Consider the following 16,848-nt stretch of genomic DNA (forward strand, 5'->3'; position numbering starts at 1 on the left):
CTTATAAGGATCACTATTTTAAAGCATACCAAGATTGAGAGATGACAAGAACATTAGTTGAAACTGGTTTGGGTACAAACCAGGTTGGGCTTGGGGTTGGTTTGGTTGGTGGGGGTTTCAGGTTTGGGTCGGTTCATGTTCAGTTTGGGTTTGAAACAAGTTCAGCTGGTCTACAACCATTTGGATAGGGCAAAATCAAGACAGGTACACAAAGATCCATATTTATACTAGTTTTACGCAAGAAACAACCTATTTCTAAAATGAGTTTTAGATTTTAGACTCAACCTAAATCCACGGGTCTATCAATATCACGCCGGATCCAGCATAATTAGTTTAGGATATCGGGTCAGGTTGGGTATACCAGATCTAATTGCAGTCCTAGCTGCACATGAGTGTGTGCACCAAATATATATAATCTCACACACTTGCAAACACAAAAACACATGCACGTGCGTGCACACACACACAAGCACAAAATTTCAAAAACACATGCACGTGCATACATGCATAGTCCATACACACACACGAATGCAGATATTAGGGTCGATCTGGTAGCTGAACCAATATCCAATCCACTTAAGAGCCCTCCAGTTCCTATGCATGCTGCACCTATTCCACATACTTTTTTTTGGATAATTTAAAGGAATAAACCGCCCGTCACCGACCGCACATTCGGCCTCCGGTAAGTAAAACCCTTGAGGTCCTCCCTTTCCTGTTCACCAACAAGTACACCCAGCTTCGATCTTGCGGCAAGGGATGCCACCTGTCGGTTTCAAACTTTGTGACATCCGGTCAGTTTGGTAACATTCACAAGTTACTCCTGCCAGATGACCGGAGCCTTGTGGGCCCGTTCCCATCAAGCGGTATGGGACCATACGGATCCCATCATTTGAAATAGAATGGGTTCCATCCTACATTCAATCCTAGCCATCCAGGATTTATAGGATTGAATGTATGATGGAACCAAATGATGGGATCCGTTTCCTAAAAAATATGCCTTATCCATTTATTTTTCTCTGTGCACTTGACCTCTAAGAGGTCAAAATAATTGACCTTTTTGCCCTTTTCAGACCTGCACGGTGTGCACATAGATAGACTGCCTTCCCCTCTCACTACTCACAATGTTTGTAGGACCCAAGTCAAAACCACTAAAAGTATGCGTGTGTTTCGGATAGAGACCAAGGCCTATTTGGCTTGAAAATTGTCTGACGTGGCAGTAGGAATTTTATATATATATATATATATATATATTGCTACTCTCCATGGTATGTAGTTGAAAATTCCACTCAAACTAACCTCACATGTGTGTGTGCTAGGAAACACTTTGGACCATATTTTTTAAATGTAAAAAATAAGATTTTTTTTATTTTTAAATTTTAAATATATTGTGGGTCACTGATTTTTATGCCCGAAACACCTGATTGTGTGTTTCTAGTCCTATTTTTTACTAAACAAACTATGTAGAAGGATAGATTCACAATACCATGAGGTGGTATCCCATGTGGTAAGCGGGGTCCTGTGTCAAGCTGAAGGATCGAATCCCTCTGTCACATGGGGCGGCTGTTGTTCTTGGTAGGGGTCCGCCTAACCCCAGCTTGCCTTTCAAAAAAAAAAATAGTTTCACAAAAAAATGGGAAAGTGATGTTTTCTACTAAATTGTATATAAAAATGAGTGTAACATATATATATATATATATATATATATATATATATATATATATATATATATATATATATATATATATATATTCCATTGTACCTACAATCTAATTGGAATCTCATGATGCAAGTTTTGACGGAATCTGTCCTCGTAGATACTTTCAAGGATTTAGTGGGAATTGACTTTTAGATCATGTTTATTTAATGAAAAAATATACCTTTTGAGTAAAAAAAATGCATGCATTCGTACCATCATTTTTGGATCACCAAAAAAAAATTGTATACATGTGGGAATATGGTGATCCAAAAGTTGGTCTCCACAAAAAATACATGTAGTACATCATATTTACATTGATAGAAGTCACCAGAAAAAGGCAGGGTTTGCTAAGTCGATTATATTTACAATCAACGGCACAAACATTAATGTGCAAGGAGGAAGTACCACAAGGACTTTACAAGGAGGTCGTAAATGCAAATTCCATTGGGCGATCCTAATAAGTGGATCATAGAATCCACAATCTTGTCTTAATTTTGGTCGGACCTGGTTCTATATGGTTTGGATGATGACCAGGGTATGATCTAGTAGATGATGAGGATGGACCCGGACCTAGACCCAGCTGCTTCTATCCTAGTTTGAACCAAGAGATCTTAGGCGTTACATGGGGGGAAAGTAGATCCCACAGCTTCAAGAGATAATTGGTGCAGTGGCACTGACATGCTATTGCAGCATGATAAACATTCACATGCATTATACACACATAGTGTTAGGCTGAAGATAAGTCTCTCTCTCTCTCTCTCTCTCTCTCTCTCTCTCTCACACACACACACACACACACACACACACACACCAGCAAGAATGGCCAACTTTTTTTTTCAAGTATAAACTTTCCTTGAAAATGAGAGACCAAAGTGAATATGCAAATGGACGATGTCATCAGACTTTTGAGTTTTGACTTCATATTGGAAAGAGAAATCTTAGAAAAAGTAAACCAAGTTGTCCTTTCCCTCCCCCCCCCCCCCTAAGTCAAACGTCAAATTAGTGGGACTTCAACAAACTCACCTTGGTGATCTAGTCAACCTATGTCAAGGGCAGGTGCGAGGATTTAAACCATCCTTTAACTCAGAGTCGCGGATCGTCGAGCGTTGACTCAAGCATGTTATTTGACTTGCCAATCCTGATAAATAATGCTTGACATACAAAGGGGCCACACTGCCAGTAAGATAATCCTATGGTGCTTTTTTAGTGCTTTAGTTACATCACTGAAGTTCATGCTGTGTTAATGCCTACTCCATTAAGTTAGATACTGGCAAACACATGTACAGAATGGCAAATAACATTTCTTTAGAGCAAAAAGTATTGGTCGAACCTTTATGTCAATGTTGCACTTTTAAACAAGTGAATCCTGTATGTTGTGCTTAATTTTAGTCAACAAAAATCTTGCTTCTCTCTCTCTCTCTCTCTCTCTCTCTCTCTCTCTCTCTCTCTCTCTCTCTCTCTCTCTCTGTGTGTGTGTGTGTGTGTGTGACGCGTGTAGATGTACATGCCTAAATAAGAGGGAACACTTTTAGTGGAAAAGAAAAAATCAAAGAACAGGAGAACTAGGCATCACCTAACATTCAGCCTGTGTCACCATTTTTCTTCTGTTTATAACTAATGAACTTTCTACTTTCATTTGATTGAGGATGAGATCTTTGTTGTTGGACAAACGATAATGAAAAGGAAGGAGATTGATAATGTTCATGACATAAATCTAAACTTTCCTATAACCGCAGACAAGCGACAAATAAAAGTAAAAATTGATGGTGATATGTCCACTAAATTGCAAAATTACTTAGCGAGCAAAAGGGGTGATTTTGACGTGCATGACACATTAAGCATCATTTTTTTCTTTTTTTCTTTTTCTTAGGGTAATGGGCAGATAAAGTTCATGGCTTTGCTGGAAAAAAAAAATCTTTTCGAGAAGCAGAAAGGCGAAACCGCCTCCTCTTTAATCTGACTCTTGGATAGACAAATATAAGAGTTGATAGAGCGAAGTGTAAAACATTATATGTCATCAAAAGTAATAGATATGCATTATATGCAGTTCGATATGATTCAACTGTGAAGAACTTATCATATTAATCCTTTAATAGCTTGTCCTCATACAAAATGCATGTAATTACATGCTTGCATGGAATCTCACTAACCTGCCACTCTTCACAAGATTATTTTTGTTTGTCACAATCAACACTATAACCGTGACATTGATTACAGGTTTGTATCGATGTCGGTGGCAATGCACTACTTGCACACATAGTTGTTGTACATTTCTCTTTAGTTTCTCTAGCTTTTCTTTTACCTTCAGTATTACAACGCGTTGGCGAAGATTTAAACCATCCTTTAACTCAGAGTCGCGGGTACGCTTGACATATGATGCCCAATATTTTTTTTTCTCAAAAAGTTTTGTCTGAGATTAAGCATTTTAATAAAAAGAATTAAGGGCTTATCACATATGGCAAGAATCCATGAATTGAAGCACATTATTATATTATATGTTAAGCACCCATATCTTTTCGCTAGAAAGTTATTGTTAGCCCAATATTTTGTTTTTACGTAAGTGGCAACATAATTGTATGCAACTACATCTTGTTTTCAATTTTTTTTAAGAAAATAATTGCAATGTTGTCTAATTGATGCTCGAGTTTCACTCCACCAAAGTGCATTGAGTGGTGAACTTAATTTCTTAAAAAAGTTTTCTATCAAATACTTCATGCAATATCCAACATGACATATAGGTCATATATGGAGGATAACATAATTTAGACCTTCATGCCTATCTGAGATAACTGTAAGTTGCATTCTCTCATTATATTCATCGAAGAGTATGAGTTCATTTAAAAATTATGTCATAAATCCTTCAACTTCTTATCAATATGAATCATTTGTCATCTTATATCAATACTATGGGTTCACAATAATATATATGTATACATTTCTTTTAAGAATGTATCATCTATCATAAGAGCTGGAGGATTCTTTAAAAAATTCACTGATGTTTGGAGGAAAAAATAGGATCATGTAGTGAAATCGATATTTCTAATCGGTCTCAATATACCCTAGTGATCCTTGGTTAACCTTAATCAAATGATCCAAATAGGTGAAAAGCATCCTAAAAGATTCTTCGAATAAACCATATAGTATTTTCTTAGTTTGTTCTCATCCATACCATACATGTTTATAAGTAACCTCCACACCTTTATTGAGACTTATGTCATTCATAATTTCTATTAGAGTTATCTCCAGGTTGTATGCGTTTATAAAATAATACTTAAAATCCAATTGGAAGGCACTTTTTTCAATACAAAGTTGCCCAATGATCTACCATATTATATTTACTTTGATACTTCTTCACTTGAGAGAATTCTGCTTTGTACACTTTTGTGCAATAGGTCTTCCAAGGGCAATTAACTATCATATGCAAGTTCTTTCTCATATATATTACAATGACTTTATTATTATAGCTCTTTAAGAATTTTAATTTATAGTTATTTCTGACCACGTGATCTTTAAAAAACTCACAATAGTATTGAAGATCATTAAATCGTTTGTTGAAAATAATTTCTTGATTGTTTGAGTTTGTTGTTAGCCACTAAAATTGTTCACAATCATTAAGTTGTTTGTTATGCAAGTTGTCATGCAAATGAGATGCCTCCTTTTTAATGATTTTTAATTAAGTTTTATTATAGGAGAACTTATCAAACGCGAACATATTCAAATCATGTCACATTAGTATAATAACATAAAGCAGTTATATTACTCAACAAATGTTCATATAGGTTACACAACATATCAAGGGACTTCTCAAATGTTATTGGTCGTGTGCCATCACTGTATTCCTCATCTCTCATCGACATGGTATAGTCATTATCATCGATATTATCTGAGTCTCCACCATCGACATAATAGCTACTACTACTACTACTACTACTACTACTATAAATTGATTGTTTGGTTGTACAAATTAAATGAAAAATCATCATATTTATCGCTTATGTTTCATGTATTCAAAATTCTTGCACTTTCAACATTCATGATTAGCCATAAAAATTTTATATCCATCCTAAATTATAAAGTGCAACAACTTGTACATAGCTTTGTTATCTACTTAAGAATGTCGAATGTCATTCAAATTACTGCGATAAAGAACATTGTCATTCAAATTACTATGATGAAGATCACTATAATTCAAATTAGTGTTACAAAGATCACTGACATTGGTTTGTTCACATGGTTCCACATCTTCTGCAGTGATCTTTTGATCATGTACAACATCAATTGTTCATTTTTCATTGCCTACACATCGTACATCTATATCTTTAATTTGTTTGGGCAATTGAATGCCCTTCGTGTGATTGAACTGAATGATTGAGATGTCAATATCGTTCGTTGTTTGAGATAGTTGAATAATCGCTAAAGGACTGAGCTTGATAGATGGTACCGCAGATAGATGCAAAATTTTCACTTATTCTTTAGCGTTGCGAGCAACTAAGTAAACATCAATACCAAATAATATTGATTTCACATCATCATCTTTCAATACATTCATCCAAATATATTGGCTATTTAGGTTCAAAAAAAAATTATAACAGAGGATCATTGACACTTTCATATATCCGATTTTATGAGACGTCAAAGCCATAAATTCGTTATAGCTACTATTTGTTGAGAAGATTATAGATATCTAAGTAAGGTGATCAATTCTACAATAGTATACTATAATTATTTCAGAGTCCATCATTAACTGTCTACACTAACCATACAATATATCATTTATCTAATAAAAATAACATGCAAAAAAATATTACCCATATACATTTCATACATTTAATTAACATAACTACCTACAACGACCACTATGAAAACCAACTACCCACGATAACACCTTAACCCCTATACAATGGTTATACACAATAAACCAATACAAAAACATTGAATATTAACTAAAAAATAAGAAAACAAACATAAAGCAGCTACAACACAAACAAATATATATATATATATATATATATATATATATATATATATATATATATATAAACCCTAAACTTAGTAAGCACTAAAGAGTAAATCTGATGACAATATTAAATAAAACACGTGATCATCATGCAGATTTTGCAAATTGTAAGGTTTTTATAAAAACACGTCATTTTACCATATAGTATGATCATTTTTTGTTTCTTTCCTAGCAACCTTAGCTCTCCCTATGGTTGTGGGGTACACAAGAAAAGGCAATATTAACTTGCTATTTTTATTTTACACATTATTAAGACACTATTCTCACTTGATCTTGCTCTCTACGACTGGTAAATGGACACCAAATAAACAGAGCTTAGTTTGATTCCCTTTTTAGCTTCTTATTGAGAATAGGGGTGTGTCCCGAACCGATTAGCCTCATAGCGACCTAATTTGGATAGACTCATGAGTTTGAGCCAGGTATAAAGTCTAAAATCTTTAAAAAACATGTCAGTTTTGGGTATGAAAAATATAAACTCAAATCCGATCAGATCCTACCTGGTTTCTAGACCCAACTCTAATGTTCTATGTAATTTATACCTGAACCAATGCAAATGTGGATCCGGTATGTACTCAAAACTGTCTTATACCCAACCAAACAGTTCTATACAATATATGCTCAAACCAAACCAAAATTGAACTTTTCTTGGACAAACACCCAAATGGATCCTAATTGCATATCGATTATGAGAAATTTATGAATGTAATTATCATTAATTCAGTATATTTCTTTTATGATAACAGCTTTTCTAACTCTAAAAGTTTACAAATCCTAATAGAAATTACTTGCATTAAAACAAACTCACCCATTTATACCTGAACTGATTAACCATACAAGTCTACAATCTTAGTAATATCTAGTCCCAACTAGAACATAAATTAAATTAAGACTCAACCCATTTGTAACCAGCCCATTTTTTTTCCTAAACCTGTTAGCCCATATGGATCCATACTTTTTGAGTCATACCCAAACCCAAACTTGAACCCCAATCAAACTAGATAAGATACACCTATTTGTTAGATCCGATTTAATAAGAATGGATCTACTTAAAACCTGAACCAATTTGTACCTGAACCCGCTAACTCATATGGATGTCAATTCTATTCATACCCAAACTTAAAGCCGATCCTGAATCAAAAGACAAAGTTTGGGTCTAATTTTTAGACCTGATTCAAAAATCGGTCTTGCAATACCTGAACCGAACCTAACCAGCTTACACCGCTACTTGAGTAGGTACCATACCTTACCAAACGCTCAATGTGACCAATTACAAGGCTAGGCCTAGATCTTTTCAACTTAGGACCCAAAAATTGGCCCAGAACCCATGCCAAACCAGGTAACTAATTACCACAGACCCCAACATGCTCTCTCTCTCTCTCTCTCTCTCTCTCTCCAAAAGGGTTTATAAACGAGCCGAACAAGCTGAGCACCTTTTTCAATCATGTTTTACTTTGGCAATATGGTCCCCGCGCTCTTTGCCTAACACGGGCTGACTTGAGCCTAATGCACTAAACTCATTGTCCATTATGCTTAAGAAGCACGAGATGAGCCCAACATGAGTTTTCAACTCCATCCGTAACAAGTCGAGGTCTAAATTCTAGAACCCTTACCGGAAACCAGTTCAAGATGAGCCAAGCTAATCGACCCATTGCCAACCCCTAGCCATAATTTCAAGCCGAGTCTCAGCTTGCTCATCTGACTGATAAGAAAAAAGAACTCTACCCATGAAGGCTAAGCCAAGAATTAACATAATCGTCGGTTCCAACAAAAACTATAAAATCAACACTGAATGAAAAAATTAAGTCTTATCTCTCAAAGATTAACAAGTGAACCAGATCTACAGCTCTGTGTCGATCAACATTGTGAATTTACAGAGCTACCTTACCTATTCTTTCTTTATACATATATGAAAAGTGGTAGCTCCCTAACACTTATCGAGCCTCAAATCTGACCCTACAGTTGTGTTTGGCACGATCGATTTGCTATGAAATGACACTTTAATCATGTTTTTTATATAAAAAATGTTTTTTAAGCATTGAATATTTTTAAAGTATGAACCATCAATTTTTAAATCTTATAAAAACCTACCTGTGTCGGGATCGAACGAGCATGTAAATCACAATTGTATGGCCAGATTTTTGAAAAAAATATTCAAACAGATAGTAGCTGAAATAATTAGTGAATTAAAAGGCTGTATTACCTTAAATTATAACTAAATAACAAGCAGAAAAGCCGCGATAACAATTGACAGAAGCAGCGTCACTCACAAACCCTACATTTTCTAATTTCCTGACCCCAGCTTCCCTTAATAAAAACACAAAGGCCTAAGTTGCAGGGTCAAGATAGCACAGCCATTACATCTGACGCTCTAAGAGTAATGTACTCTGAGCCATCACTGCTCTTGAAGTCATTGCCAGCATATTTAGAGTATAGGACGGTGTTCCCTGGAGAGACAGTCGGCGGCTTCCGGCTACCTTCCTCATCCAAAGGTCCAGGTCCAACCGACACAACCTGCACAACATAACTCAGCTTTCAGACATGCACAAAAAAGCCCAGAGGCAAGAAAACCGTGCGTTCAAGTATGACAGTTTAGGATACTGAGCTTGGGGCAAAACTGCAGATTCTTAGAATCACAGAATTGCTAGGAACTCAATTTGGTCATGCCAATGTAGAACAAATGCCTTAGAACAGAACTTAGAACACAAAATGTCTCTCATGCGTTGCAATCAGCATTGCACATTATGCAGAAGCATTTCTGCATGAGATGAAGATCGTTATTGGTTTACACTAGGTTCACTAGATGAAACATGATCCCAGAGGCTACTCTGTAGTTTAAAAGAAGAGGAGGCATGAGTGAAAGTTCATCTTAATTACAAAACAAAAGAACCACGCAAGACATTTGGGCGTTACAGCGCTTAAAGGATGCATATGGGTTGTCTGGTAATCCACACGGACGGTCATATCCTGGCTAGATTTGTATAAAGTTAATTAAGTTTTGATATCAGCAATCTTTATACTCACCTGATTTTACATAAGCCAACAATTCTCAAAATTATTGGACCTCCCTTTTTGCAGCTGCAGGGAGTTTATATACGAAGGTTGCTACTAATTTTGCAAATTGTGCAGAATAAAGAATGCAACCAAATCTGACATTTTCATTATGGAAGTAAAGGAAAATTGTAAGCAAGCAAACAATGGCATTTCTCGGGGACAAAATTTCCGCAAATTGAATTAAAAATGGTGGATATCTGATGCTTTTTTAACTTGCTAGAGAGGAACGAACTTGAAAAAAATACAGAACAATTCCCACAAAAGAATAAATAAAGAGCATGTGAACAAACAAGACAATCACAAGGCTAAATTAAATTAGATAAGCAACTCACTGTGCCGATTGAAGGCTTTTCCTTGGTTGCTTCTGTCAGTAACAAACCTCCAGCAGTTTTCTCCTCCGCTTGTGCAACCTAAATTAAAAGGCAAAAGCTTGAGCATACATTTATTTTTTCAAAATATATCAAGTTTCAATCCACCAGCTACAACAGCCATCTTAACACAGCATTTATAGCGCAGAAACAAATAGATTGTCATAAGGGCAGTCAGACTTCTTGAATATGCCAGAAAGATATAAACTACAATGCTGTGTGAAGATCATGAGGTGGATGATCACACTCAACAATAATAAATATATCCAAAAAGTTTAGTGCACAATAAATATGAGATGATAATAGATAGGCTCACAAATTTCACACAATGACAGTTATTCGAAAAGATTAAATTTACTTGTGTGGTCCCAAACTAGTTATGACTTTGACGCGCCCATAGGCTTTAACCTTTTATTGTCTAAAGCTTTTGTGTCTATGTGCATATGAGTGCAAGAATGTGGATATAGGGACTGACCTTGATCAAGACACGATCATTGAGAGGTTTAAGATCTTTTATATCATCACTATCAAGAATACCGACAATGTCATCTTCCTTCAACAAAAGATGGTTGCTTCCGTTAAACTCAATCTCTGTGCCTGCATACTTGGAATACACAACTTGTGCACCAGTCTATGATGAACAGTAGAAAAAAGAATTAGTATTTGAATAGACCAACTATGCAGTAAAGTGTGTGTGCGTGTGTGTAATTGTTACTACTGATAATAGAATACTGGAGTTGAAGTTTCAAGCATGATTCACTCAATCAAACCTCATAAGTGTAGTGACTGGTGTTTATTTACCAAGTGTGCTTTGGATCTAATTGACATGATGGGAAACACTTGTGAAATTTTAGATAAATGTAGCATTAGAATTCTTTGAAAACCACTACAAACATAAAAAAATCTCTTCATTTAATACATGTACACTCCACTAGAAGCCTGTAGAGATGAAATTCATAGGATTGGATCCAATAACAATTCAACTAAAATAACCAGGAAGATAATGTGACAACTAGATGGTATCTTAGTTGTCAAAAGTGGCACCTACGCCACCTAAGTGGGCTAGGCGCAGGGCCACCGCCTAGGCATATGGGTCTAGGCAGTAGAGCTCTGTTTTTTCACCTAGGTTGTAACTTGTATCTGCCTAGGCCACAGGGATATAGTTGTCGTTTTTTATTATTTGTTTTATCTTCTTCCCTTCTTTTTTTTTCTTTTTCTTCTTCCACCCCCTAAAAAGTTTTCTTTTTTGTTCTCTCATTTTCTTCTTTTTTTGCTTTTCTTTTTTACCTTCTTATTTTCTTCTTCCTCCTCATCTCACCCCTCGGTCTTCTCTTTTTCTTCCTCTTCTTTTTTTCCCCTCTTCTTTTTCTTCTTTTTTCTTCTTTTTTTTTTTACTTCTTTAGTTCTTATTTTTCTTTTTCTGCTTGACTGCTTCTTCCTCTTCTCACCCTTCCACCCCTCTTCTGTTTTTTTTCTTCTTCTTTATCTTCTTTTCTTCCATTTTCTCATTCTTTTTCTTTTTTTCTTTTTGTTGTTTACATGTATGCATGTGTTTTTGACACGCACATATATTAAATCTGTTTTTTTAGTTTATATATATATATATATAGAGAGAGAGAGAGAGAGAACAAGGTTCATCATGTCCCCTTTTTCTTTATATCACTGTTAAGAGTCTTAAGACCCTTCAAATATCAAAGTTTTAGTTATTTTATGCTCAATTTGAACCAATACTTATTTATTGAAAAACAAACTTTTGTTTCAAATTGATTTGACGTAAAACTGTGAACTATCATGAAATTTTAGTATGATGTTAACCGATAATTTTTTTTTACCGCTCTTAAAATACACATCCGAAAATAATGATGCTCAAGCAATTTCATGTTCTCTCAATGATAAAAACATCTAATGGTTCAGATCAAGCATAAAACATCTAAAAACTATGATTTTTGGAGTCTTAACAGTGACCTAACGAAACAGGGGCAAGATCTCTCTCTCTCTCTCTCTCTCTCTCTCTCTCTCTCTCTCTCTCTCTCTCTCTCTCTCTATATATATATATATATATATAGAGAGAGAGAGAGAGAGAGAGACTAGTTGATTTCTTGATGTTTTATTTTTTTTGCCCCGCCTAAGCCCCGCCTAGTCCTCTTTTAGGGGTCTTCCGCCTAAGCTCCGAGTAGCACTTATGACAACTAAGGATGGTATATATCACTTCTTTTTTTGTTAGGGTATAGCACTGACGATAGTATGAAAGATAATGCCTAATTCATTCATGTTAATCAGAAATGGCATTTTGAAACTGTTGTATTTCTAAAGTTTTTTGGGCAGAAATGAGGAAAAACAACACATTGAATGATATTCAATAAGAATTTCAGTTTTTAAATTCTGCTTATTCTTCCAAGCCTGGACACTTCGGTCAACAGTGCAACTATCAAATGTGCTCTGAGGGAAGTGAAAATGATCATTTTCAGTGTCGTGCTATTGCAATCTCAAGGGGACAAAAGTGCTTTGCATGGGTACCAGTAAAGCACCATCGAATTTTGTCTTTGGTATTGTCTTATTGCTGTGTCAAGGAGGCAAAAGGGTTTGACCAAAACAAGAACGAGCAAAAACACCATGGTTAAACCCAGGTAACTTGGGAGGAGCCAAAGCAGAACATATTTTCCCCTTTTTTAATATCTTTTCGCAGATGGTGAGGAAAAAAAGGACCATAAAAAAGTGCTAGGACATAGACCTCATTTTATTGAAAAATGATAATCATGCTAAAAACAGCTCTTTTATGTTTTAGATCACCAAACTGTCTTAGGTTAGAAAGAAAAGAAGACAGAGGACAATCAGGTAGCAACTGCAGTGAGTACCTGAACACTGATTTCAACCTTGTTCTTGCCAACAGTTCTACCCTCTCCAACAGCAACGACCTCTCCTCCTTGAGGTTTGGTCTGGGCAGTTGTAGGGAGTAAGATACCACCTACAGTCTTCTCCTCCACGGTCTTAATTTTCACTAGGACACGATCAGCCAAGGGCTTGACGCTGGTATACTATAGAGAACACATACAAACATTAGATAGAGGCATTGATAAATCAAAATTCTAAATGAAACTAGAGCACTGATATATGAAAGCATCAGAATAAACCCAGACCATCATAAGATTTTCCCAATTCAAAAGCAAAAGGCAATATACACTGTACATGAAGATGAGAGAAATATGGCAATCCACGCAGTGAGAAAAGTCACATATTAGGAAATAACAGAATAATCAAAGACTATAATGTGCAACATAGTATAACCTTATGTCTCCACAGAAACTAGGTGACAAGAGAGTGCTGATAAGCACATCAATACCACGAAATTTCAACAAATAGAGGCTGGGAACAAATCGCCAACCACTGTTGCATATCAAACCACAACAAGGCTAATGCCAGAGAGAAAAGCAAACAGTGCATATAGAGATACAATCATTTCAGCCAGAAACTGGAAATAAACTGGGAATGCAGGGGAAGCAAGCAACCAAATATCACAGACCTGATTAAAGATGAACATTATGCTATAAACAACTTGAGCATAAAGCTCATGAAAAATAAAAGTAATTTTGATTAGAAAAGAAAAAGAGCTTTGTATTTATTGCAACTGAAACCATGATAAAAGTTGGTACTCAAATTATCAAGAGCCGCACTGAACATGAAGGAGAACAGACTAAACAATGATATAAATCACGAATGATAAATGGAACCATAATAACCTTACAGGGAAAACTCCAGCCGCCAAAACAACCTAACGTCCACTACACAAAAATGCCATGTGTACACCTTGCTAAGTGTCATGATGTAAAAGCAACCTAGGTGTGCAGGAAAATTTTGGTTGTAGCGCACAGGGGAATCTGCAAATATAACAGAAGCAAAAACACCCCAATGCAGAACAAGAATTCAAACAAAATGATTGAGAAATTCCGTTCAATCTAATGTTGTCAATGCAGCATAAGCAAAACACCCCAAGCCAAAACACAAATTCAAAGAAAAAGAATGGGAGAAACTGTTTACTCCAATGCAGTCACTACACTGAATATGATAGTTGTGCATCTCCAACGAAACAAAAAGGCTAACAATTTCAGACAATCTTGGAAGGATTTAGTAGAACTGACTATCAGAAAAGCATGAAACTGTACATTGAAATAATCAAACACCAGTGAATGTACAAAAAGCATCTCCTTAGATGAATACTAAGGGTAACAAAGGCATGTGAATTTCCAAGTTTCTGACACCCAGATTGGTATAAGAAACGAGAAGGAACGGCCTTTCTTATGACACTACCCAATTGCTGATTTCTTCAGCTTTGGAAATTGGAATTGTCACCAACCCAGATGGCAAATTGTTCTTGTTATGAATAGACACATCTCCATAAAGATTGAAATAAAATAATAATAATAATACATTTCAACCATTCCGACAACATGAGCACTCTCAGACACATCACTTTACAATATCTTAAATAAGAATTCTCCATTTTCACAAGCTTAAGAATTATGGCAAATATAATCTTAGAATCATATTCTACAACTTTTTTAACACAGCCCAAGTCCTCTGGTTGGTGACCAAAAAATAGTCTATTCAGTGTGTATAAGACACTATACATTGATTCGACAACATGAACACGCATTTACAGTGCAACGCAGTCTTGTACCTCTACCATGTTCACATTCATTCTTTAGTGGTCCCAGGCAATTTTTCAAACAGTAACAACCAGCAGCACATCAACGGTAATATACCAACGGTGGCCTGCATATCAACAGAAACTAGACGCCGGCTTGTCACAGACCAAGTTTCAAGACTAAGGAAGCTTTAACAATTCAGCTAGAAGGTAGTACATATACAACAAATCGATCAGAAAACGATAACCAGAAAATGGCTCCGTTGTGCACACACCAAGAGTAACAAGAAATGAGGATGAAACCCGTGACAGAACTCATCCACGAAGAACAAACACTAGAGTCACATAATTCTTACACTCACACACGTAATCTATGCGAAAAACAGTAATCTGTTGTCAACTCAGTTTCAATACGCGCGCACACGCACACAACGCAGAAACGAAAGAGGACCAAATTCCAACTACAGAACCCACAAGGGACAAACACCAGAGCTCCATCATTGTGAACAAGGGTGGCAATAACTACTTCGCCTACAGCCGATGACAGCAAAGAAAACCTCATTCTTCGACAAAGAAATGGCAGAAAACCCAAACAGACAGAGAAGCTTTTATACCTTGGGCGCGACGACGGTCGCCGCACTCACGGTGAGTCCCGTGAAGGACCGCTTCGCGAAAGCCAGGTTTCTGGGGCCGAGGGACGAAACCTTAATCTCGGAGGGCCTCAGACCTTCGAAGGAGGACAGAGCGGCGGAGGAAGCGACGAACCGGATGGTAGCCATCGTTGACGGGGAGAAGGATCTGCAGAGAGAGAGAGTTAGGGAAAGGAGAAAGGAGAAAGAGATAGGGATTAGGGCAAAGAGACGAACCAGAGAGATAGACAAAAGAAGAAGCACCGACGACAACGAAGATAAAACCTAAAAACCCTACCAACGCTCCCCGGTAGTACCGGGGCTTTTATCGCGGAGGATTGAAAGTTAAATTACAATAATGCCCTAATTTCAATTCAGATGATGGACCATCTAATTAAGGGGTATCAACGGGTCGGGTTTGGTTTTGAACCAGGTGAAACCAGACCCAGACCTGATTTGAGATGCTGATACCGGGACCTGATTCGAGTTTAATCGGACCTACCATATGAGAAATCATACCCGAATATTATAAGGATTACATGAATCAGACCCACCCAGACCATACTCAGTAAAATAATATTTTTTCCCTTCTTTACATTGAAAATTTGTGGATCTTAGTCGGGTCGGTCCATGGGTATGGTATGAAATTTCACAAAACATACCTGGCTCTATAGTCCGACCTTCTTATTTATCATCAAACCCTGACCCTATAGGTTTTGGTATGGGTTGAGTCCGGGTCAAACCTGACCCATTGACACCCTAATCTTATTCCTTATCTCTTTTTTGAGCTTAGCCTGGATGCAAGAAATTGCCCTTATGTTTTGAAAATTTTCTTTTTGGATATTGAGAGAAAAAACGCATTATTTCATTAGGTAAGGATGTGTTTGATTTGATCGCATGGACATTCTCATGTAGAACAGTCCTGTCTGGACACTGTTGGTCGGGAGCAAAGTTGTGCTGGACAAGCTGGGTGAGATTGTTCCTGTGTGTTGGCATTTGTCTGGTTTGGATAAGGTTGCAATTGACCACATGTCCATTGTTTGATTCATTTAAAGCACACAGCATGGACATAAACAAATATTGGGTCAGATGGCTTTGTTTTGGATGATATGATTCGAATAGCATTTGAATCTGTTTGAATTGGATTTTTATATCAGATATGAATATTATTCTGGATCTAATTTTTGAAATACATTTAGAAAATGTGTAATTGTTAAAAAATAAATTAAAAAAAAAACTTGTAAGGCATACCTCATATGAAAACACATGCAAACAACATAAACTTGCATATCCTGCTGATAGCTGTTCATACCACTAAGAATTACACCATAATGTCAGGTTTGGTGGGAATTGAATAAATATGTATGAAGCCAAGTCCAATTTGGGTCTAACATGACCTGTTTTTTCCTTTTCACATGAAAATCGATACATTTTACCTATTTTTT

General features: G+C 36.3%; 1 protein-coding gene across 1 annotated transcript; it reads right to left on the reverse strand.

Moving 5' to 3' along the window:
- Positions 1-8,848: 8,848 nt before the first annotated feature.
- LOC149834260 (20 kDa chaperonin, chloroplastic-like) lies at positions 8,849-15,712 on the reverse strand. The gene is made up of 6 exons (XM_090011299.1): positions 15,641-15,712; positions 15,389-15,572; positions 12,988-13,167; positions 10,608-10,763; positions 10,097-10,174; positions 8,849-9,224 (listed from the first exon to the last, which is right to left on the reverse strand). The coding sequence occupies exons 2-6, from the start codon at positions 15,551-15,553 to the stop codon at positions 9,051-9,053; spliced, it is 753 nt and encodes a 250-aa protein (XP_089867425.1). The 5' UTR covers positions 15,554-15,572; positions 15,641-15,712; the 3' UTR covers positions 8,849-9,050.
- Between the last annotated feature and the right edge of the window lie 1,136 nt (positions 15,713-16,848).

Source organism: Nuphar pumila, chromosome 6, assembly GCF_984573655.1.
Source record: "Nuphar pumila chromosome 6, dmNupPumi1.hap1.1, whole genome shotgun sequence".
Lineage (NCBI taxonomy): Eukaryota > Viridiplantae > Streptophyta > Magnoliopsida > Nymphaeales > Nymphaeaceae > Nuphar > Nuphar pumila.